Source organism: Onychostruthus taczanowskii, unplaced genomic scaffold (assembly GCF_017590055.1).
Source record: "Onychostruthus taczanowskii isolate IOZ18803 unplaced genomic scaffold, ASM1759005v1 scaffold57, whole genome shotgun sequence".
Classification (NCBI taxonomy): domain Eukaryota; kingdom Metazoa; phylum Chordata; class Aves; order Passeriformes; family Passeridae; genus Onychostruthus; species Onychostruthus taczanowskii.
This window is the reverse complement of record NW_024503346.1, coordinates 4,962,722-4,984,540: the sequence shown is the minus strand read 5'-3', so window position 1 is coordinate 4,984,540 and position 21,819 is coordinate 4,962,722. Positions and strand designations below refer to the sequence as shown.

General features: G+C 52.9%; 1 protein-coding gene across 1 annotated transcript; it reads left to right on the top strand.

The window, feature by feature from the left end:
* Window positions 1–738: 738 nt before the first annotated feature.
* Window positions 739–13,737, top strand: RBBP8NL (RBBP8 N-terminal like). Its single transcript, XM_041417858.1, has 13 exons — window positions 739–805; window positions 2,090–2,132; window positions 2,526–2,621; window positions 2,964–3,076; window positions 4,189–4,261; window positions 5,514–5,677; window positions 6,140–6,228; window positions 7,168–7,331; window positions 8,386–9,184; window positions 9,578–9,686; window positions 11,640–11,701; window positions 12,016–12,136; window positions 13,276–13,737. The coding sequence occupies exons 1-13, from the start codon at window positions 739–741 to the stop codon at window positions 13,392–13,394; spliced, it is 2,019 nt and encodes a 672-aa protein (XP_041273792.1). The 3' UTR covers window positions 13,395–13,737.
* The last annotated feature ends 8,082 nt before the right edge of the window (window positions 13,738–21,819 follow it).

The following is a 21,819-nucleotide window of genomic DNA, read 5'->3' as shown; positions in this document are numbered from 1 at the left end:
TCATGTGGGAGCTCCTCATTCCCAGTGTGGTTTTGGTTCCAGAGGACCCCATGGATGGGCCCATGACAGCTTCCTGCACCTCTTGGCTCTGGACACCTCCTCTCCTGGTTTCTCTGTAAAATTGGGTGGAAAAGCTCTGTTGGGTGTCTCCCAAGGGTTGGAAGAGACTACAGCCAGCGAGGCCATGCAGGAAGCCTGGGCAATGACAGTAGGGTGGCCGAGTGCTGTGTGTTGCCTCTGTAAAAGCTGTGCCTGGTGCCACAGGAATGAGGGATGCAAGGGAACATCCCAGCAGGAGATGAGTCCATCAGGCTCAAGCACCAAATCTGCTGTGAATTTCCCCATCATCAGTCCCCATGTGGTCCCAACACGAGTTCTGCAATCCCTTCTTTATGCTCAAGAAGATGCCCTGCCCCACCTCATCCCAGAGAAATGCAATTCAAACAGCTCAACAAGTAGAGGAAAAGCCTGATTTTCCAGCTGGGCTTCTCCCAGTATCTAAGACATGCTCTTTGCTATGCTCAGCACTGAGGCAGGGTGGACAAAAATGCATCCCATGGTTTAGCAAATGATTTCCCTTTTTAGCTTTGGGCTTTGTCCTTTCCAGAACACCACATGCACCAGACACATCTCTTTTGTTGGACTTTTTCTTTCTAATTTAGGCTGAAACCTGAGTAATTTGAAGCAAAAGGACATCCTTGCACTGGACACAGCCTGGTGTGTGGCTCAGCCCTGAACATGACCACAGAGAGTTTTGCAGAGTTCCTGAACAAGCTCAAGGAAATCCACGAGAAAGAGGTCCAAGGTAGGGAGACAAAATTTTCTTACCAAAACCTGGCCAAGATCCATTTCTTTGTAATGCCACCTTGATCCATTTGGTGTCAAATAACCTGAAGGGAGGAGGAGCAGGTGTGGATTAAGGAGATTTGGGGATTAGTGCTGAGCAAGCAGCACCCTTGGGGATGGCTTGGGACGTGAGGTCACAGCCTGTCCCTCAGGGGAGAACACCCACTGATGGCATATTTGCACCTCGTTGCTCTACTGAGAAAAAAAAGTAACTTTTTGGATGATGAGAAGGAGCAGAAGAGAAAGGACATTCCTGCACCCCATGCTGCTGGAAAGGAGACCATGGAGGTGCCCAGTCCCTGCAGGAATCCCACTTGCTCCCAGCATTAACCACCGGGGATTTGGCTCCTCCTGCCCCTGCTGTCTGTGAGCTGGGAGTTTGCAGGGGTGACACACACACCTGCTGGGCATCTGCTCCAAGCAGTGAGGACTGGAGGATGTTTGGGTACTGAGGGATCAAAGGGAAAGCAGAAAGATGCAATAATCTGTAAGACAGAAGCACCAGGAGATGAAGCTCTGTTAAAGAAAACGTTTGAGTCAGGTTGGATAGTTTATTCCTCTAGGGAATAAATTATTTCTCAGGCCATACATTATTAAAATAAAACCCATTAGGTTAAGCAACCAAGTGCCAAGTCCAATTGTTTTCCTATTAGAATAATTCCCAGTATCAATATTATGAACAAAACTTCAGCACTTTTGGATGATTCTGGCTTATGAATTCATTCTTCTCTTGTGTAATTTCAAACCGTGTGAGAGTTAGAGGAAACTGTTGAGCAATTTAAACCACATGTTTACATCTACTTTGCATAAAATGGATTTGACAGGATACAATGTCTGCAGATCCATCAAGGAAAGCCGTTCAGCTGTAAATATTCTCCAAGATGCTTTCCAACCACGAAAGCTATAAAATACTGCCCACCTGGGAAATGTGAGCTGCAGTGAGAAATAAGTAGAAACAAAACTAAACCAGACCTTTTGGATCTGCGAAGGAGATGCAGACTCATTGAATAGTGGGGATACAAAACGAGCTCTCATTTTGTTCACCTTTCCCAGTTACATTAAACTGTGACTGTGTTTAACACGTGCAATGTGCCATTCCTTATCGGAGATCAGGCTTGAGAATGGGTGAGATTTCTGCAAAGCCACGCACCTTCCTGAAATCCCACCAGCCTCCTTTGCTTCTGAGTGCTGGGGAATTGGCAATAAACACCCAGCTCTCTCTCTGTTCTGTTCATTATTCCAGGTCTGCACAGCAAGGTGACGGAGCTGACGACAGAGAAGTGCCGGTGAGCGATGCTGGGGCAGAGGGGCACTCACACCACTGCAGTCTCACACTTCTGAGTTATTCTCCAACACTGCTGCATTACAGAGCACCATTTGCCTTTCTGGCACTGCCAAATTTTGGCTCCAGGCAGGGCTTGGGGTGACCCCAGCCCAGCTCCAGTTTGCCTTCCCACTGGCAGGTGGTGTTTGTGCCACCCGGTGCTTTCTCCTTGGAGAAGAATAAGTGGGAGGAATTAAACTGCTAACTCCAAGGAGGGTGTCACAGGGCAGCATCCAGGCTCCAACACATTTGTTTCCCCTCCTGCCACACAAGAAAAAGGGCACTGTGGATGAAGGCACGGGTTTTGGGAAGAAATCCAACAACCCTCCTTTCTTTGTTCTGTTTCTTCAACTAGCGATGCTCAGAGAATTGAAGAGCTGTTTGCTAAAAATCACCAGTTAAGGGAACAACAGAAGGTCCTGAAAGAAAATGTAAAGGTGTTAGAAAACAGGTAGGATTTAAGTAGGGTGCTGGTGAGTGACAGTGACTGCACAGTCCTGGGGGGACAGTTTGGGGCTTGCTGTCTTCCCAGGACTGGGATGTAGCACATGAACCTTTACTTTTCCTATGCTCAGCTGCTGGGAGAGCTGGAGGAGTCCGGGCACATGCACAGGAGCTTTCCTAGGCTGGTGGTGGTGGGGCTGGGTCTGGAGGGGTGCAGAGGCCAGTGCTGGGCTGTGGGGGTGATTCTGGGTGATGGTCTGGGTGTTCACACTTCCCCGTGGGGAGGGCAGGAACTCATTTTTCCCGTGGAAACCGTGTGGTAACAAGCTGTGGGGTTTCCTTCCTCCAGGCTGCGAGCTGGTCTTTGTGACAGATGCATGGTCACTCAGGAGCTGGCCAAAAAGAAGCAGAATGAGTATGAGACCTCTCATTTCCAGAGCCTGCAGCACATCTTCATCCTCTGTACGTACTGACACCCGCTGTGAGCTTGGCTTTGGCAGGCTGAGTCTTTGCTCAGTTAATTCCCCTCCCAGATATTTGCACGTGAGCCCTTGTGGTGAGCAGGAATCTGGGAAGGGTTTGGGGATGGGGAGAAGGGAGGGAGCAGGACTGTCCAAGGAGACATAACCCTTCACACAAATCATCAGAGCTGGGGGTCGCAGCCCCCCACACCTCCAGAAAAATGAGAGATTCCAGGCTGTGTCAGCTGCCTGGGAAAAGGATGCATTTGGCACGGCAGAAGCAACACTCTGGCAACGACAGGAAAGTCACAGCAGCAGCTCAGCACGGGTAAATGAAATCAAGCAACACGTGTGATGGATCCTCTCCTGAGCCCTTGGCACAGCTCCCAGCACTGCTCAGGCACAGGCTGTTTTTCCCTGGGGATCTGACCAGCCCAGGGAGGGTCATGGGGTAAAGGAGATAAGGCATTTAGGAGGGATGGAGAGGTGCCAAGAGCCCTTGGTTTATCTCCCCTGCTATGCCACTGCTCCCTGAGTGGAGCAAGGCAAGGCACCATGCCTGGGAGCCCACCCATGCTCTCTGTGGCCTCCTCGCTGCTGGGTGCTCACATCTCCCCTCTGAGACCCCCAGCCCTCCCCCTAACACAGCACCCACTCATCACCCTGCCCTGGTGCAGGGTGTTCACTGTGCCCAACCCACCACTGCCTCCTCTGGCTCTGGCTCTGGCTCAGGGTCAGGGGTTTAGTCTGGGTATGGGTCTGGGTCTGGGTCTGGGTCTGGGTCTGGCTCAGGGTCAGGGTCTGGGTCTGGGTCAGGCTCTTGCTCTGGCTCTGGGTCTGGGTCAGGGTCTGGGTCAGGTTCTGGCTCTGGCTCTGGCTCGTGCTCCTCCCCTGAGCTGGGTGACCAGCAAGCAGACCCAATCTTGATGAAATCTGAGTCAGAATGTTGCTGCCTTTTATGCCTTAGCCCCAGCACGTTTGCAGAGAAGGAAGGAAATTGGACATCTCTCCAAAAGCCGGTGCCATTCCCTCCTCCTCCCCCGGGTGCCCCAGGGAGCTGTGAGTAGCATCCTTGCAGCATCTGAACTCACAGCACCTCCTCTGTCCCTGCAGCAAACGAGACCAATCGCCTGAGGGAGGAGAATAAAACGCTCAAGGAAGAACTGAAGAGGCTCCAGAGCCTGGAGTAAGCACTTTTCTGGTTTCATTCTCTACAAAGGGCATTGGTGACAACCAGGGCATCCCCAGAGCTGGGCAGGGCAAGGTCCAGACTGTAGCATCCTAGGGGGTATTTTAGCATCTAATTCCCATGGGTTCCTGTGTATGTAAGACATGGAAAAATCCCTGACAGACTCAAAATCCTTGCTGACCTTTGCTCACTCCCCTGTCCACCAGCATCCAATGATTAGTTTTTGGGGAACAAGGATATTTAACCCCCTGGAAACAAAGCCCTGGGCAGCTTGCATACACCTCAGCCTGGGATTCCATGGCTTTTCCATGGCACCAGCTGCCCTCCTGCAGCAGCCAGAAAGGGTCTGCAGGACGCAGGTGGCTTTGGGGGAAGGAGAGTCACACACAAGGGACAGTGATGGGGTTAAAGAGGGACAAGTGATCTGCACCAACAGGTTCACAGCCCAGCAGAGCACTGTGCTGGAAGCCAAGTAACCTGCCAGGCTGGCCAATATATACAAATCAGCTCATTCCTCAAGGGTTTAAAGTCCAGAGGAATTAGCACTGAGGGATTAGTTTAGAAATGTGTTTTCTTTGGAGCACAGGAGCACCATCCACTTAAAGAGAAACTCTGGCTTTTACTCCCCAGTGCTTTCCAAGAGCTGAGTAACTCCAGAGCTGTAGGCTGGGCTGGGCTTGCTGAGCACTGAGTGATTGTTCTCTGCCCTGCTCTGCTCTCCCCTGAGATGCTGGATAGGAGGATTTCCAGCCCAACATCCACATCTCAGCATCAGAGTCCATCCAGGGCTCTGTGTGTGTCTCCAAGGCTCAGGCACTCCCTTCTGGCACACATCACCCTCTGCATCTTGGTTTGGTGGCAGGGGGCAGACACCACATCCCTGTGCTGAATCCACCCCTCCATCAGGCTGAAAGCCCAGCCAGGGCCAGGTTCCCACAGAGCTTTTGCAATAGACACAGCTGTTGGCTTACCCAACATTGTGGCTTCCTGCAACGTTACCCACAACCAAGTGGGGCAATCTCACCTCCAAGTGGGGCTGTCATGCTGGCTCTGTCCATGCTCCAGACTGCACTGGGCTGCTGATAAGCTGCAGTGGAAGGAGGTGAGTCTGAGGATCCGGAATGTCCACATACACACATACATAAATATGTATATTTGTGTATCAGGCTCAGAGCTCTCAGTACAGCAGCTCCAAAACCTTCCTTCTCCTGACCCTTCTCATTCATTCATGTCCTTTTCCTTCCAACAGGGACAGGACAAAGACCCCAGGAGTCTCCTCCAGAGAAAGCTGCTCCACGCCAAGCTCCCCTTTGACTCTACTGTCCCCAGTGAGCAGGAGTGTCAGCACAGAGAAGGCAGAGCACAGGGAAGCGGGAGCCCAGCAGGATGTGCCAGACCTCGAGCTCAGTGAAGGTGGGTGCTGCTGGCTCCTGCCACCCTTGGGGGACCTGGGGATGTGAAAAGTGACTGAGCCATGGTGTAAAACTGCGCTGGGAAAGGGTCTGGAGGGCAAAGACCAAGCTGTTGGCAGCTCAGATGGACATTGCCACGGGCAGAAAAGCTGATGGGGGGAAATGCAGGTCAAGGGAGAAACACCCTGCTCTGCATTAGAGCAGAAGAGTGCCCTCACTGAAAGAAAATTCATGCAGAGACCATGGCATTCCCTTCCTGCCACCCACACATGCAACGAAAGGCACGTTCAGTCAGGTGCTGGCTTGAGCTAAAAGGTAATTTTGACTCAAAATCTTCACTGAGAGGTGGTTGGGAGCAGCCAGTGGCTTCCCTGGGAGGCTGCATGGCTCCAACCCACTGCGGGGCAGGGCTGAAGCAGCTCTGGGGGACCATTACTGCAGCTGGTTGTGTCTTTTTTTGCAGAAAAGCCTCCAGAGAAGCTCCAGAGAAGCTCTCCAAGCAGCAGGGCCTCTCCAAGCACTCTCCTGCAGGAAGTCAGCCTTGCAGAAATAGTGAGTTGTCAGAGGCAGCCTGATGTCCTCAGGCTTCTCCCCACTGCTGTGGTCATCTGAACTGGATGGAGACAAGCAGATTGGGATGGGGAAAGAGTAGGAGGCATTTGGGGGGTGGAACAATTATCCAGACTTGGGTAGTTTGTCAATTCCAGAGCCTGGCATTTTCAGAGAGCCTGGCATTCAGTGGTTGCAAGGACAAACACTGAGAGGGTGTCAGCCCAGGGCTGCTGAGTGACATGGTGACACTGGGCACTGGGAGATGAGACTGCAGGACCTGGACCTGTTCCTGGTCATGGGATCTCAAGCCCACATACACACCCACACAGATTCTTCTGTTTTGGCACAGGTTTTGCTTACTCGACCTCCACAAAAACACTTGAAAGAGCGGGTGAAAAGGGGTTTTGGTAAGGCTGCAGGCAGGCTGTGGGGATAATTAATAGGGATAACAGGAAGGCTTGGTGACATCTCCAGGTGGGCAGGGGAAAGTCAAGTCAGAACATGTGGTGAGCCTTTCATGACAGCTGATGGAGACAACGATGTCCTGGCCCAGGTACTCCACCAGAAATACACCCACCAGACCAGTGTGTGCCAGGAGCTTGCATGAATAAAGTCTTGCATGAGTAAAAAGGCCTGACTACGGGACAAGGAATTTGCAGGGTTTTATCTTGGTTAAGCCACTGAATCATGACTTAAGAGGAGATGCAAAACTTCCTGTGCTACAAATCACTGCAGCCAGAAAATGGAGAGTACATGAAGGGAAAATTTCCTGGAAAAATGAATAAAACACTTGATAGAGCTGTTGACCAGAGCCATATCAAGCAGTGCACTCAGGGGCTGTCTGTCTTGTCCTGACTGGTGAGATGTGTCCCAGTTCAGCCAGGCTCCCTGGAGCCCACTGCAGAATGGCTCAGCTGGAATTTGTGTCCCCTGCCACAGGCATCCCAGAGGATTTCCAACCAGCTGCATGGAACCATTGCCCTGGTGAGACCTGGCTCCAGACCCTGCCTGCTGGAAAAGAGTCCTTCAGGGCCAGCAGTGTCTCCACCAGCCAGGAAGGCTCCTCTCCCTCCGGAGCGTGAGCACAGCCCCGGCCTCGAGGCGTGAGTACCTGGTGTGAGCTGATCCACAGCCCATGGCAGCTGTCCCTCAGTGGATGGATGGCCAGCATTCACTGTGTCTGTCCACCTCCCTCCCCAGACTTCTCCCATAGCCTTGGGAAGGGGGGATATCCCAGTTTACACCAGTAAAAAACGACTGGAATCCAGCCCAACAAGATCAGGCTCTGGTTATTCCAGCTCCTCAGACAGAGCCACAAAGTGAACCAGGTGTCCCCACATCCAGGCAGGACTGTGCCAGGCAGGCAGCAATTCCTGCTCCTCCTTATCTATTGTAATGGGCTTTCCTGCAGGGCTCAGCACTTCCCAGGCTTATCCTCCCCACTGATTTCAGGAGCACAGAGGGCTGAGCCAGGCCAGTGAGTTCACCTGTAGACAGAGAGTTTCCCAGAGTGTGAGCAGTTCTGCAGAGCATTCCCGGGAGCAGCTCGCACTCATGGAAGCTGCCAAATAACCAGCAGGGACTGGGTTTGCAGGGCAGGTTCCTGCACTGTACCAGCCTTCCTAGGATGGCTGTAAAAGTTTCCCATTGAGTGAGATTAGGGGAGGGTGGGCTGTTCCTCTGTCCTGCGGGTCTTCAGGCACTAAGAAAGCCCAGGGGGATAGTAAGGATGTTGCTGGCTGTAAGAATTTGTTCAAAAAGTGACTTCTCAGCAGCAGTGCTGATGTGAGAGGTCACTGCATCCTTACCCTCACTCAACCCCCTGCCTTGAGCTGCTGTGGCCTAGACACTGGGGATTGCTGCTGGATGGTGGGATGGGAATGGCTTCCCACACTGTGTGGGATGGGAATGGCTTCCTACTGCTGACTGCCTGATGCTCCTGGCCACCAGGACCCTCCTCCCCAGCACAGAACCCAAACACCAACATGATGTACTGACCAAGAGCTGCAACAGGGCATGGAAAGAGCAGGAGAGACCACACACACCCCTGCACGACTGGGAACCCATGGGAAAGCTGTGATGCTAATGTGTGGGGTTGGGGTTTTTTTTTCCTTGATGTGATCTCTAATGTAATTTTTTTTCCCACTCTTTTTTTAGTTATTTAACAGCGAGCAAACTGGACTCCCCTAAGGCTGCTCCATCCTACGAAAACCTAAAACTGAGTGCCCGGAGAGAGCAGCTGTGCCTCCTGCACAAGCACCTTTCCCTGCACCAGCTGGGGCTGGCGGGTCCCTGCGCCCCGGGCGAGCGGGACGGCGGCGGCTTCCCCGGCCCCTTGCTCCGGGGCAGAGCTGCCGACGGCAGGACGCGCTCCCGGGACCCCTGGGAGGAGCACGCAGCCCTGCTGAAGCTTCCTGCCACCATGGTGTACGTGAGGGACCAGCAGCTGGAGGAGAAGCTGCAGCTGCTGAAGCACCGGGAGCGGCTGCAGCATCTCCTCCTGCAGCAGCGCCCGGGCCAGCGGGCGGACGGCGACACCAAACACCGGCCCGGGCAGCGGCCGCTGTCCCCGTGGCTGGGCATCGCCGCAGGATGCAAGGAGGAGAGGATCTTCCTGGAGGATGCTGCTGATGGGAAGGAGGAGGAGAAGGAGCTCTGGCTGGGCCGGGACCGGCCCGAGCTCCGAGCCAAGGTGAAGGAGGCGAGGGACGATGATGCGGACGCGCCGCTGGACCTGTCCGACTCCGGCCGCGGCAGGGAGACAGACTGGCACAGACGGACAGACGGCCGCCGGGAGCTGCGGGACAGCCCCGGGGACAGCCCGGCCGTGCCCGCAGCCCGCGGGGGACACAGGGCACAGCGCTGCCCCTACGGCTGGCCCGGTGCCACCCGGGCACTGCCCGCTGCTGCCAAGGAGGAGGAGGAGGACGACGAAGAGGAGGAGGATGCAGCTGTGGTGAGTGCAGCTCTTGTGGCATCCACTGCAGCCCCTTCCCCACCCCAGGGTGCCCAGCACTGCTGCTGGGACCGCTGGGACCTGTGGGAGGACGGGTTTGATGTGTGTGCAGCCAATCTGCACACGGCAGAGCTGTGGTGCTCAGTCTTGGCTCTCGCTCCCCACCTCCCCTCCAGTGCCACAGGGTTCCATGCAGGCCCAAGGGCAGGCAGTGGCTGTGCCCCCTCCCACAGGCTGCTGCAGGGGGTGCTGGGCTCCCTGCAAGCACACCACAGTGCACAGGAACATCTCTGTGATGCTTGTCCCTGTGGGTGTCACTGTCACCGGGTAAGGGCTGGGGACAATCCTCTCCTGCCTGGTGACAGCAGCGTTTGTGTTCCCTGTGTCCCACAGCTCACATTTTCACGGACATATCTGACAAACAGCTCCACACCGAGCGATCCAGAGGCCCTTCCTGAGGCTGGGCTGAGACGGGATGTCGGTGCACAGAAGGGAGAAGCAGGTAAGGAGCCCCAGGCAAATGTGACACTTGAGAAGGCAGGAGTGAAAGGTGCCTTTTGGTGAAGGCATTTCCCAGCCCAGAGCTCTCTGCTGGGCTCTGCACACTCCTGCACACCCACCTTCCAGGGACCAAGTGCTCCTGCCTCCCCACTCTTCTGGGCCTTTGGGGGACTTCAGGTTTCACATTTCTGCCCTTGAGAGCTCAATTTTCTAGATACATTCAAAATTCAGGCTCAGTGTAAATGGGGAGAAAGTAATCCTGGTTTTTCTGAAGAAAAGCCCAGTGTCCTTGTCCAGCACAGAGAGGAGCCACCCGTGGGGTGTCCTTGGACACTCAGCAGAGCATCCTGCACTCCACGCTGGGGGCATGGAATTCTCCAGGAGCTGAGGAGTCAGCAAAGCTCTGACCTCTTGGCAAAACCCACTCCACAATGAGCAGCAACAGGACAATGTTGCTGCTCCAGCATTTCCCACTCCTCTCAGGGAAGAAGCAGCTCAGAATGTCCCAAAAGAGATGGGGAAAATGCAAGAGGTTTGCAGGACTAGCAGTGGAAAACCATCCCTGTCTGTCCCCTTGCTCCAAAGCGTGTCCTGTGATGACACAGCACACAGGGCTGAGCACAGGGCCAGGGATGCTGCTACCTGCAGCAGGTAGATCAGGATGTTTTCCTTCCTCTCCTTGCTCCACCCTCCACAAGAGCCCTTCCAAAGCTTTCTCCCTGCCTGACCCCCAGGAGACACAGGTGCCAGCTTTGTCCAGGCAGGTGGGAGGCAGCAGCCATGGGGATCAGAGTGGGAAGCACGTCTGCTGCTCAGTACCAGCCTTACTGGCTTGGCCAGAAAGTTGAGCTCGCCTGGATTAGTTGGTCTGGGCGTGTCAGAGTGGTTTGGGAACACTCTCCGGAGCAGGATTTTTCACGGTGGAAAAAAAAAAAAAAAAATTCCTCTGTGATTTACATGCTAAGGAGATATCATCATGGCAGAAGAATTTCAGCTGATTACATTCTGGGTGTGGGAATACAGGACTTTCTTCAGTTCTCACCTTAAGGTTGACACAAAGCCCGGGAAACAATACACAAATACTTCTGCACTTTCTAGTGAACCTCAACCTGCAGAAGGATAAGGTGAGGATGGGATCAGGCTACAGGGAATGCAGCATCATCTGCTCTCCCACCTCAAGAGAGGGGGCTGCCCTGCTGAGCTCCATCCTGGCTAGAGCTGGGTGTGATGAGCAACAAGTACTGAGCTTTGGGGGTGTCCCTGCCCCTCAGAAGAGGGCACAGCCCTGTGCCCAGCCCTTTCTGCCCACCATGGCCAGCTGAGGTGTGTTACTGTGTGTGCAGACAGGGTGATGCCACCACCAGCAAGGCTTGGCCCCAGCCCCTGGAGATGCAGTGTGTGCAGAGGTCGGGTGTGTGCAGGTACATGTCTGGGGCTGTGCAGCCCCAGGGGCTGTGCACAGTGAAATGCTTCTGCTGGGAAGGGAAGTATCTCCCCTGCCTTTCCTTCCTCTGCTCCTCAGCACACATTCCCTGCCAAGAGCTGCTGGCTGAACCAGCAGCAGACGTGGGATTGTCCCTTTTGGCCTCTTCACCCCAACATGTTTCTCCCCACCTGGGGCTCAAACAGGAAGGTGCAGTCTGGGGCTTTAATACCCCCAGTTTCCCTCCTGTATGTAGCCACAGATGTTGGGGCAGCTCTTGTGACCTTGTGTGGCAAAGTCCTGTGGATACAGCTTTCCTGGGAGCTGGCTTCCCAACAGAGTCTTGGAGCACTCCTTAACATTCATTTCAGGCCATGTAGCCTGCAGTGCCTCTGCTTCACAACACAGCTTATTGCTGAAGATGCTTTCTGCCTCTGTGGCTCTGTGAGCCTGGGTCAGTGGCTCTGCATCTGCTCATGAGCTTGTCAAGCCTGCCACCAGCCAAAAACCCTTATTTTTGTGTTTCTTTAGATGACAATGATGCCGAGTCTGGGAAGCAAGAATCCGATGAGCCAGACACAACGGACAGTGAGGTTAGTTTGTTTGTTCTCAGCCATCAGCTTATACTGCTGGGTCCAGAGGCATCACACAGGTTGTCCCAGCCCTAACTCCCTCCAGAAGGTGATGGCTTTTCCTGCACCAGGTGCCAAACCTCATTCCCACCCTGTTGCACAACTTGCTGCTGAGGGGTAGAAGTGCCACTATTTCCAGCCAGTCAAGAGTGTTTATGAACAATAGCGTTTGTCATCACTCCATAGCAATGGTCACAAAGGTCCCTGGCAAAGCCACCAGCTCTCTGGGAACGCCAGGGTGGTTTGTAGACTGACTGTTCTTCTCACTGGTGTAGGAGAAGTATGAAGATGAGATCCTACAAGAAGCTGAGGCTGATGGGAAATACTTTTGCACCAAAGACAAAGTTCATGGGCAGCAGAGGAAGAGAAAAAGAGGACATGATCCCTGGATAAAAGGTAGGGAGGAGAAGGTCCTTGGGGCATCAGCTGAAGGCTACAATTTCTGCTGCTTCCAGAGGGACTCCTGTGAGAAATGCCCAAGGACAGGGGAGAGGAGGGTTCTCCCTCTGAGCCATGTTTTTGCAACACTCATATCTCCAGCCAGAGGAGCTCCAGCTAATGGTTAGCCAGGACAGCCTGGGCAGGGTGACCAGGAGAGCACCCCAAGCACCTAAGCTAACAGAGCTTAGTCCCTTGTGTTTGCTTATCTGGTCAGGGAGGTGGTGACTGGGGAAGGCCAAATTCCCAGGGGTGAGTTATTGACATTCAGAGAAAGGTTTCTGCCAGTTCTGTTGATCTTCCACTGTGGCTGTGGAGGTTTCCCTGCTGACAGAGGAATGTGTTGTACCCATGTTCCCTCCAGGTGAACAAGCAGAAAACTGCTCCTGATAAGGGCAAGGATAAGCCAGTTTGTCTGTCAAGCCTTAAAAAATGCTCTGTCAGAAAAACACTGCTGCTCACCCGCTCTGTACTGGTGGTAAAAACAGGGAAGTGTTGGTCCAACCATAAATGTAGAGAGGGCTGTTGCTTAAGCTTGAAGGGAGCTTGTTTAGCAGGCTGGCCTTCAGAGGGCCCTGCTCACTCAGGGGACACCACCACAGCCGGGTGACAAGAGGGTCTGGTGTATAAAACCAGCCTCTTGGAGCAATGGGGAGGAAGCTGTGCTGTGTAGCCCAGGGCAGACACAAACGACCCTCCAGGACTGGATGGGGATGTCTCAAGTGAGGGGTGGGTGCAGCTGTGGCAGGAATGGGGTGATGGAGGGGCACAGCACCTCTCTCAGCATGTGGTGTGGGCCATGAAGCACACTGGAACAGGGAGAAATCCACAGAATGCATCTTGCTGCTCTGGGGACCCTGTCAGGGACACTTCTGCATCAGGTCAGTTTCTGCTTCACATTATTTTGTGTCCAGGAGCACAAGAGCCTCCCCTGGATACCCACACATCTCACACGTGAGGCGTTTCTCTTCATCTTTTCTGTGCTGAGCTTTGCTTTGTCCTGTGCTGTCCCTGTTTTGGGATGAGGCCATGCTGACTCCAGAAGTGTAAATCCATTTCTCTGTGGTTAACTCCTGCTGTCATCTGGCTGTTTACAGGATCTAAGAAGTCAATGAGAGGAAAAAAGAAAATCAAAGTGGAGCAATGCCCAGTGGGGATCACAAAGGAACTGGAGAATTGCTCTGCTTCCCACAGTGATCCCTCCAAGGACAGTTAACAGCAGGGCAGGATGGAGCAACTGCAGACCAAAGGACAGAGCTCAGAGACCTCAGAATCCCACCCATGCTGGGAGAGTGAATCCTCCTGTCATGCTGGGCCAGGCAGTGGGGAATTCATTCGTGAGCAGAGCACCCTGAAACTCCTCACTCAATGCCACAGGAGAGGCTGGGCAAGGATGAGCCATGCAGGTGACACCTGGAGCAGCCAGGTCACTGCTGGTGGAGCCCCACAGTCAGTGATCCCAGCCCTGTGCCAGAGCAGACCCTCAGACTGGAGCTAGGAAGAGGAGATGTCTCTTTGGAGCCCTCACCCTGCATCAGAACCGTGTTCATCCCTGGGATTTCACACTTGGAGAGCAGACTACCAGACCCCTCTCCTCATGAAGGATGTCCCAGTGGCTGGCTGAGGTGTGGTGACCAAACCAAACACTGCAGAGCCCCAAGCACAAACCTGCTTCAATTAAATCCCTTCCCAGGTTTCATACACATGTGGCTCTTGTCTGACCTGGGGAAAGTCCAGGGGTTTCTCTTCTAGTTAAGTGAGGAGCAAGAACATGGGCAGACAGGTGGGATGAGTCCCTGGAGAGGGCAGGGAGAAGAGCATGGGAAGGGAGGGTTTGGGTGCCCCCTGTCCCCAGGGACACCTGTCCCTGCAGGAATACCTGTCCTGCATTGCCTGGGAAAGGTCAGTGTGTGAGACCCAGCTGCAGCTCACAGCAGAGCAGCAGCTCACACTGACCTTGGCAGCATTGCTGGGAGCTATTTTTCTCCTGGAAAAATTGTTCTTAGTAATCTTTTTCTGATGGGATGAGATGGGAAGGGCTGCAGCGAACATCCCTGCTCACAACATCGATCCAGGAGCCAGGCTGGGCTCTTCCTGGCACACAGGTGGAGGGAACAGGGACAAAACAGAAACCAGCAGAGAAGTGCCAGAGCCAATTCCTGCACTCCCACTTCCTTTACCTGCAGTTCTTTCTGTTTAAATGTGGGTTTTTTACCTGTTCACACAAACAAAGGCAAAGCACAGCCAGCCAAGAGCAGCACTTTTGCTCGTAGCACCTTCCCACCTCCACAACCCTAAAACCCCGTTCAGAGAGCCCCGGCTGCGGGAGGGCCCAGCACTGCCCGGGGCAGCCCCGCATGCACCCGGCCGGGCGGGAGCGCTGCGGGTGCGGGAGCGGAACTGGGGCCGGGAGCGGCCCCGGCGGTGCGGGCTGTGCGGGAGCGGGAGAGCTGGGGACCGGGAGCGGTGCGGGACCGGGAGCGGGGGCTGTGCAGACGGTGTGGGACCGGGACCGGGACCAGGGACGGTCCGGGACCGGGAGCGGGATCGGTGCGGGCGGTGTTGGACAGGGACCGCGACCAGGGACGGTGCGGGACCGGGACCGGGACCGGGACCGGTGCGGGCGATACGGGACAGGGAGCAGGAGCGGTGTGGGACCGGGAGCGGGAGCGGTACGGGCGGTGTGGACGGTCCGGGAGCGGTGGGGGCGGTGCGGGAGTGGTCCCTGGAGCGGTACGGGCGGTGCGGGAGCGGTCCCGGGAGCGGTGCGGGCGGTGTGGACGGTCCGGGAGCGGTGCGGGCGGTGCGGTGTGGGACCGGGAGCGGTGCGGGCCGTGCGGGAGCGGTCCCGGGAGCGGTGCGGGCGGGGCGGGAGCGGTCCCGGGAGCGGTGCGGGCGGTGCGGGAGCGGTCCCGGGAGCGGTGCGGGCCGTGCGGGACCGGGAGCGGGGCGGTGCGGCGGGCGGGCAGTGCCGCCTGCTGGGCAGCACCGGGCCGGGCCGGGGCCGCTCCCCGAGCGCGGGGGATACGGTTCATCCTCCGCAGGGAACAGCCGCTCTGCCTCCGACGGCTGTGGAGCCACGGAAGGGGAGCGGGGACAACCGGCAGCTCCGGCACGGGGACGGAGCGGCGGGAGTCCCGCGGGGATGGCGCTGCTGTCACGGAATCTCACAGGAGAGAAACTTTCCCAGGATGAAAAATTATTGAGCCAGCCGTCATCTTCCTCCTGTCCTCACGGTTTGGAAGAGCTCCTCGGGTGATGAGGAAGGGTCTGGAGCACGGATCTGCTGAGGGAACGGGGGGAGCTCATCCTGGAGAAAAGGAGGTTCGGGGGGACCTTTTCCCTCTCTGGAACTCCCCGGAAGGATGCTGTAGCCAGGTGGGGCTTGGTCTCTTCTCCCAGGTGACAAGTGACAAGACAAGAGGAAAACGGCCTCAAGTTGCACCAGGGGAGGGTTGGATTGGGTGTTAGGTAACAAATGTTCACGGAAGGGGTTATCAGGCACTGGAACAAGCTGCCCAGGGCAGTGGTGGGGTCACCAGGTTTGCAGGGCTGATTTATCCCAGCTCAAACCGTTCACTGGATTGTGGCCGTGGGAAATGGATCAGGACCATCACTGATGCCTTCCCCTCTCAGTCCTGGGCACACAGCACAACCTCTGTCCCTTCTCAGACCAGCTTGGAGGGGAGAGCAATAACCCACTGACCAAAGTGGTGAATTGGATAAATCTGTCTTTTAAAAATACCCCAGCAAGGAAAAGGAAAAAAATAAGTTGAAATGCAATCCCATAAAGAGGCCCCTCAGACTGCAGGGAAGTTGGTTAGGATTGGGAGAAATGAAGGAGGGAGGGAACTTTCATGGGATATAAAATAATCACCTCCCTATGACAGTCCCTTGATAAGCAAAATGTGCAGAAGTCCTGCCAAAAATAATAAAGTCCTCAGTTCCTTTTCTTCCCACAAAGATTCTTTTCCCCCACATTGCATGACACCACCACAGAATTCACCTTAAATTAGTGGGCTTTTAATACCTTTTATGTTGCCTTTTTTCATTTGACATTTTCACCCATATCTCATGCTGGATATGTTTGAGGGGCTGGCAGGGACACATTTCACAGTTAGGGCAACCCCATATCTGAAAAAACAAAAAACAGTTTTGTCAGCTCTGAGCAAAGCGCTCCTCTGAGCAAGTTGTTGTAGTAAATTAAATTTTATATGCTGCACTTGATCCAGCCCTGGAATTTCTCTGTTCCTACCATCCCCTGGCTTGCTGTTACCTCCTCACCATGCTACAGAAAGATGGATAATTGCTGAGGTCCATTAACTCTCAAAACTGTGCTTGTCAGTCTTTTGTTCAAGTCATTCTTGACAGGTAAATGCATGTATTGATCTGGTGATATGCAGGCAGCCTCAGACTTGAATTATTCTGCTGTAAGGAAGAAATCTGAGCCCTGCAAGGAGCTCTGGAGCTCTGCAGAGGTTTCCATGTGAAGGTTCAGCCCCGCCTGAGGTGCTGTGTTTGCAGGAACACACAGGGCAGCGTTCAGCACAGCAGCCTTTTAATAACTCCACAGGACTTTGGTTAATGACTCCAAATGGCATTTGTGTACCAGACCCAGCAGTCTCTGCTTTTTGCAGAGTTAATCCCTTTTGTTGCCACACTTCTGTTCAGTATGAGAAGGAGGTTTTACACAATAATCAAAAATGCACTGAAATTACCCTCAGAGTGCATGAGTTACATCCCACAGAGCAATAGAGCAGAAGGGAAGCTGTCCCAAGAGCAGAGCTGTTCTTCTGGGAGGCTGGCAGCTCACACTTGTTTTGTTCAGACAAATTACAGCTCTGGTGTCACCAGTGCCATGATGTGGGTAGGGCATGTGGGCCAGTGCAGTGGTTGCCCAGAGAAAGGGGTTGGGTTCACCCAGGTCAGGGGCTGGATTTGAAATTGCACAGAAATCTGGGAGAGAGATGATGTCACCATTTCTGTTCACTTTTAGTCCATCAGAAACAGCAGTGAGTGGTTCCTTTACTGCCTGTCAAACCAAACAATTCCGGTAACAGACCACTGCAACTCCTTTGCTTCCTGATGCTTAAGGATCTGCACATGCTGAATCATCCTCACAGCACAGAGCATCTCAGCTCTCAGACCCTCCAGGCCTCCCTGTGCTTCAGCCTCTCACCAAACTCACCAGCAGAATGACATCTTCTGTTTCTCTCTAGGCTTAATTTGTAAAATTTTGTGAGAAGTCAATTTGTGCAAGTTGAGCCGTGAGTATAAATCTCCATCTCAGGGGGAAAAAAAATCTCTCACCCACAAAGGTTCCTGTGTTGTATGTGGAAGGAAAGGTAGGAAGTCCCACAAGCTCAAAGCAAGAGGGAACTGTGCTGGGAACTCAGCTGGCTGCAATGCAGGATCCAAAAGCTCCAGAAATAGAGATATGCACATCAGATTCTTCCCCCTCACAACCTTCTGCTGTGGCATTGCCTTCATGGCAATAGATAATCTGAAGGTGATTTAATCCATGCCCTTTTCATGAGCCTCAGCACCACCTTCTCTGCAGTGAAATGCTTTTAACTGTGATCTGGTCTGTGAGCAGTGCCCATTTATAGTGCTGGCTTTGGAAACACAGCTTCACTCCTCAGTCCACCACAGGAAAACTCATTCCAAGCATTACTGAAGTCTTGCTTCAATCCTGTTTTGGGGATTTAAGTGGGATGGGCATTTTGTGTAGGGTCAGATGTGCCCTGAATGTGTGAAAAAGGCAGAAAAAGGACCCTGGCAGCCTCGTGCAGCTCTGCAGTTCACAGCCATGAGCTCAGAGGGAACAGGGACAGGGACAGCTTGGGTGTTCAGAACAGAGCAGAGGGACAAGCCTTCACACTTTTGGAAGGAGACTGTAAAGTTGTGGATAGATTTAGCAAATCCAGCAAGCAGCAGCGATTCTTGGAAGGAAAAGATTTGGGGAGCTCCTTTGCTCCTTATCTCAAGCAGAGTTTACTGCAGGATTTTTTTGAGCCAAAATGCAAGTTCCTCTTGCATCCCTTGAGTATCACAGCTTTCTGCTCTGCCTTGAATATCATCACCAACACTTCAGGAGTTCCCTAGGCTGTGCTGCACACCCTGCTCATACCAAACTTGCTGCTGGACATGCTGAACTCCAGTGGGACCTCTCCAGAAAGCATATTCCCAAGATTCTCCCATTAAAATTATTGATTTATTAATAACAGCATTTAGTGCATGCTTCAGGGAAGAGAGTCTGATCCATTCATTCACAAATCCTCCTGTAAACAGCACACAGCATTTTCCTGAATGCACAAAGAAATGGGATTAAATCAATCAGCTGCATGTCTTTTAAATGCTCTGTGTCATGCAGGAGAACCTGAGTGGTTCTCCAAGGCACACAGGGCTGCTGGCAATGTTTGCCTCCTGGGGAGCAGCAGCTGGTTTTGCTGTAACTGTGAACACACAGCAAGAGCAGAGGGTTGTGTCACCCACCACGGCAAGCCCACTGCAATCCAGGGAATTCTGCTCCAGTAGCAGCCAGAAAACACCAGGACCCCAGACTGGAACCCACTGGAGGCAGATTAAAACCATCCAGGCTGCACAGCTGGTGGCACTGAGAGCTTGGGTCAAACCTGTCTCACAGGTTTGGGATGCAGGAGGAGAGTGACGGAGATGGATGTGCCAGCAGGGAGCAGGAGTGGTCCAACATGTGAATGGGGTTAGGAAGGGTTTCGTCATTCCCTGCACATGGAACACAAGCAGGGAATGGCACCTGCGGGTGTTTTCTGAGACAGACCCAAGAAGGGGGGTAAGGTGAGCTTAGGGAAACGTGTATTCCCAAAAACTCAGTGGCTGGTCTTTATATGGATGTGGTGAGTGTGAGGCTGAGCTCCAAAGAGTGCTGGTGCCCCCAGGTGTGCTGATTTCAGGAGAGAATTTAAACGAGGTAAGCTATGATAGGAAATTTGGGACAAGGATTAGAGCTTGTTCAGGAGAGAAGGGACAGTAAGTTCTGGATGCACTTCTGTGTCCTCCTCCCAGACTTCCAGAGATTACCCTGGTCCCTGTGAGGTCTCTCGGACCCCCATTCCCACCCTTCTTAGGCTGGAAAAATGTCTACAGCAATTTCTGGTGACTTATCTTAATACCAGTAGTTCCTCCAACTGGAAGCTGCACTTCTGGTTCCCAGCCTAAATATACTTGTGACCTGTTTATCTTTGCTTGATTCAGGGCCATGATTTTGCAAAAAATATAACAGCCAACCCACATAAGTACTTTAAAATGCTGTCTCATATCAGATGCTCAGACCAGATCCTGCAGTTCTTGCACAGAGAAAAATCCTTGTGACCTTGGTGATTCTACTCCCCAAATAGTATTGGAATAAGAATTTGCAGGCTTGTCCTGTTTCACACCAGCTCCTTATCCCAGCAGCCCCTGACTGTTCAGACATGTATCCAAACAACCCAGGGCTTCCTTCAAGGTAGAGCAGAAGCTCCAGGAGCAAAATGAGTGTGAGTTGAGTATTGGTGATTCAGAAAACATTTTACATCTGTGCAATAATGTAATTGTAAATGCAGAACTGCCTGCCTTTCTCTTTATCTGGGATTTTGGGGTGGTTAAGGTTGGAAAAGGCTTCAGCCAGAACTTTAAGCTTCTGTGCATCTTCAGGGTGGAGAGTCCAGCCTGTCTCCAAAGCAGCATCCCTGTGTGTGAAGGAGAGAACACACATGAGCTTGGGCTTCCTTCATTCCCCACTCCAGGGATTCCCTCCTTGCAGCAGACAGGGAGAAAAGGTTGTTCAGGGCTGTACCCAGGCTCTGCCTTTTGTGGGAGTGATGCTGATGTGCCACTCGTCTGTTTTAGCATCAGATTCTCTGAAACACAGCACTGTGCTCACTGTACTCAAACACTGTGAGTTGTCAGACACAGATAAAAGCTCCCCAGCATTAACAGCAGCAACACTCCAACCGCTAAATTCAGCTTTGAAGTTAGCAACCCACTAAGCCATGGAGGCTGCTCCTTTCTGCGCTGACTCAGTGGGACAATTTACATCCCACAGCTATTTTTACAGGGAAAGAATGAGAAAACAGCCACACATTTATTTTTCAAAATCCATTCTTGGGTTCTAAGGAATTGTTTGCAGCAAGCCTAGATAGGTTTCCATGCCTATTCATCCCCTGGCTTATTTGATGAGCTTGCCAGCAGGAAGGATTTTAATTCCTTTTTATCCCAAACTATTTTTTCCATAGCTGTGATATGAAATGGTCCTGTCAAATAATTTAGGCTCAAAATCTGACCTATATTGAATAATATAAGATCTGAGTGTGTTCTTGGGATTTTAAGGGCAGTGTTTGTATTTCACTGCAGGATTTTTAATGGAAGCCTACAAGAAAACAAGAAAACATTGTCTTACATCTCCTATCTTAATCCTATTATTATTATTATTATTATTATTATTATTATTATTATTATTATTATTATTATTATGTGTTACTAATACTATAAGATGTGTTGATGGCCCACTTGCAACAGCGTACAAAAAAGGATCTTATGAAACAGCCATATGAAAAGACACAGAACCTGTATGTGTTTTATAGGACAGTTTCAAAACCTATCTTTTACTCACTGCCCACATTTCAGGCCATATCATCAGACATCAGTTGGATTGTTGGTGCAGACTGCAGGCAATATTAAGAGTTGCCATGTGGCTTCTTTAAGCCTATTTGGCAAAAGCATTCACCACTCTAAGGGTTGCAATGCGTTGCAAATACAGTAATTGCAGCTTTCAGTGGTAAACATCTCAAATGGCAGATTTGGTCTGTACTTTAAAATATGTACTGTGTGGGCAAAATCCTGCTTGGGAGCACAGGCTGCTTCGGGGCATGAGAGGTGGGAAGCATGGGAAGGCTTCATTTCGGTTTCGGAGGAACACAGAGGCCACCAGCACCCACACACTGCTGTTCTCAGCTCTGAAGGCTTCATCGCGCCCAGCACAGCTCCCAGACATCCCCTTCCAGTGGCACGGACAATGTCAGCGCACATCAACGTCCTCCGAGGAAAGGAAAGGGCAGAGCATCATCCCGGGATGTGACAGACATGGGTTCCAGTGCCTGAGGGGAATGTTTATCCCGCGCAGCATAAACACACCAGTCCGGGAAGCAACGTATGGCGCAGAGATGCCTTGAGTCACTTTGTGGAGATAAATTCTGAGTTTATGTCCTCCCAGCCCCGGCTCTGCCTTGCCCATATACGGCCCAGCATCAGCACTGCCTTGGCTTTGCTTCAGGAGCTGGAAGAGTGCGGATCCATCGCTCCGCCCGGCCTTGGGGGCTGCCTGGAGGGTGAGTCGGGGGTCTGCGCCCCGCGGCCGGCGGGTTGGGGTCCGCCTCAGCCCGGCCAGCCACAGGCTCGGCTCCGAGCCCGCTGGGATGCAGCAAGAGCATCTTCACTCGCTTCTACAGCAGCGCTTTGACGTGCTCAACGCCCGCGATGGGTTTAGCAGATGTGTCCTGCTCCCTGCAGGAAGGCCAGGACATCTTGGGAACAGGCGGCCACCGGCGCTACTGATGGCTGGGTGGGGACACGAGCGGAGGAGAAGTTTTCTGAAAGTAACACAAAGGGACACGGTGGGTGGCCGT

Excerpts from the sequence above, each read along its gene's own strand:
- RBBP8NL (XM_041417858.1), top strand. The coding sequence starts at position 739 with ATGACCACAGAGAGTTTTGCAGAGTTCCTGAACAAGCTCAAGGAAATC. Across the intron at positions 806-2,089 it reads CCACGAGAAAGAGGTCCAAG|GTCTGCACAGCAAGGTGACG; the intron begins GTAGGGAGACAA and ends TCATTATTCCAG. Across the intron at positions 3,077-4,188 it reads GCAGCACATCTTCATCCTCT|CAAACGAGACCAATCGCCTG; the intron begins GTACGTACTGAC and ends CTGTCCCTGCAG.